This window comes from Histoplasma capsulatum, genomic scaffold (assembly GCF_000149585.1).
Source record: "Histoplasma capsulatum NAm1 scaffold_37 genomic scaffold, whole genome shotgun sequence".
NCBI lineage: Eukaryota > Fungi > Ascomycota > Eurotiomycetes > Onygenales > Ajellomycetaceae > Histoplasma > Histoplasma mississippiense.
Window position 1 is genome coordinate 1 of NW_001813948.1, and position 1,885 is coordinate 1,885.

Consider the following 1,885-nt stretch of genomic DNA (forward strand, 5'->3'; position numbering starts at 1 on the left):
ATCGCATGCGGGTCCGCGAGCAGCAAGCGGTTCTGCGAGAAGCACCGGAAGGAAACCGCCCCCCGCGAGTGGTCCCGACTTCGTTATCCCATCATTGCTTGGGACCGCCTAGATGATCGGTTGACTCAATTCCATCCTCGCCTGCGCCGGATCCTCGATGACTCCGGGTACCGCTCCCCCTATAAGAGTGTTGTGCTCAAGAAAGTGCGGAAGCATGGCAGGAAGATCCTCTCTCAGAGTGTCCTGCATAGTACCGGCTACTATGGCCTTAGAGGCCATGAGATCCTGTGAGTGAAGAAACACACCCCCCAACCCCAATCCCGCGAACCCACCCGAGGAACCTCGTCATTGACCTTCCCCCCAGCTCAGCGCATGTCGTGTCTCACTTTAAAGATGCTATTAACTCACTGGCCGGCATCGATAGCGTGGCGTCGAAGTATGGGACCGTTGTGTATGCCCAGGAGGTCTTGGTTCCCGAACTGCTGGAGATGTTGGTTCAGGAGGACATGGGAGTCGATGCCAAAGGGGCCCGCTGGATTCTGAAGGAGAGCAACAAAATCGGGAATTTGCTTAATCTTGAGTGAATCGGGAACATCCTTTTAGTAGATTATCTAGCTGATTGAGTAAGCTGTCTAAGAAGTGGAGTGGACCTAATTACAGAAATAGTTGGACACGTTAAACGGTATGCATTGAGCAGGCGAATATAAATGATGCTCATTCACCAGAACCTCCACGTCTGATTTTTGTCTCGCGGACAGCCACGGCAAGGTATGAATCCTACAACTCTGACATGGCATTTATCCATCTACGAATAAAATTTTTACAAAATTAAACAGTAGATACATTATGCCCTCAATATAGATCTCTCCAACAAGCTCTTGTGGGCTCCACTTGAGTTAAAGGTCAACAAGTTCATCAAAGGTCAGATGTTCGTCCAAGCGCTTCTCTACAACTTGCTGCATCTTCATCCGAACAAACCGATCCAGCCCATCCAGCTCGTCCCGAGAGAGAAGAGAGAGTCTGTCATCTAGAGAGTTCAGACGACCAAAGTGCTTCTCATCAAGAAATGTCCAATAAATATCATCAAACATGAAGCTCCTTCTTGTAGCAAGACAGAACCAAAAGAGCCCACAGTCCAGAGAGCGTTCCATCCGATCTGATAGGCGCTGTGAATCCGTCAAGGTCCCATTCCGCAACTGCCTGTCCTCACAAGCCCGAAGGATCTTGAGGAAAAATTGAAGCCTTGGTGTGTATCTGGCCAAAAAGTCATTCAGATCTGACTCCCAGGCTTCTGGCCTTTCAAACAGGAGCCACCATGGCGCAGTGCAGGTAAATTCGGTGGGTGCAACATAAGTAAATTCCCAGTCAATAACACCAGTAATGGTAAGATCAGACTCAGAGACGAGTACATTTGATGGACAAAAGTCATCACACCATAGGTGGAAGGGACCTGGTTCCCATTGAATATCCCGTGCTATTTTTCGGAAAAGACAGCGCGCTATGTACCTCTTTCGAGCATCATGTTCATTTTCAACGGCATCGTTGCGCTGATATTGTACATGAAGAAGCTGCTGGGTAGCAAGTTCCTCAAAGTATTCAGCGGCTGTTGGAAAAATCTTCCTTGTAAATTCAGCCGGAGGAAGGTTTCCAACACGCACAAGTTCATTCATATTCAAAGTCATCGGCCTCTTGGTCACTCGCCATTCCCCTGATTCGCATTCCAGAGCCCCAATGCTTGGGAAGGTGGGTTTCGAGAGCTCCAGCATGATCTCGGCCATTCCCCGATAGGCTCTTTCCAAGTCACTTAAGCCCACAGAAGGGTCCCTAAGCTGTTTGGACAGCAAGGTTCCCTCAATAAAAGTTGTGACAACATAAGGGCCGCATC

The 1,885-nt window shown here is 49.0% G+C and overlaps 1 protein-coding gene across 1 annotated transcript; it reads left to right on the forward strand.

Moving 5' to 3' along the window:
• Positions 1-262: 262 nt before the first annotated feature.
• Positions 263-1,031, forward strand: HCAG_09145 (predicted protein; the record flags this gene model as incomplete). Its single annotated transcript, XM_001535855.1, has 4 exons — positions 263-287; positions 667-682; positions 726-768; positions 840-1,031. The coding sequence occupies 4 exons, from the start codon at positions 263-265 to the stop codon at positions 1,029-1,031; spliced, it is 276 nt and encodes a 91-aa protein (XP_001535905.1).
• Positions 1,032-1,885: the final 854 nt, after the last annotated feature.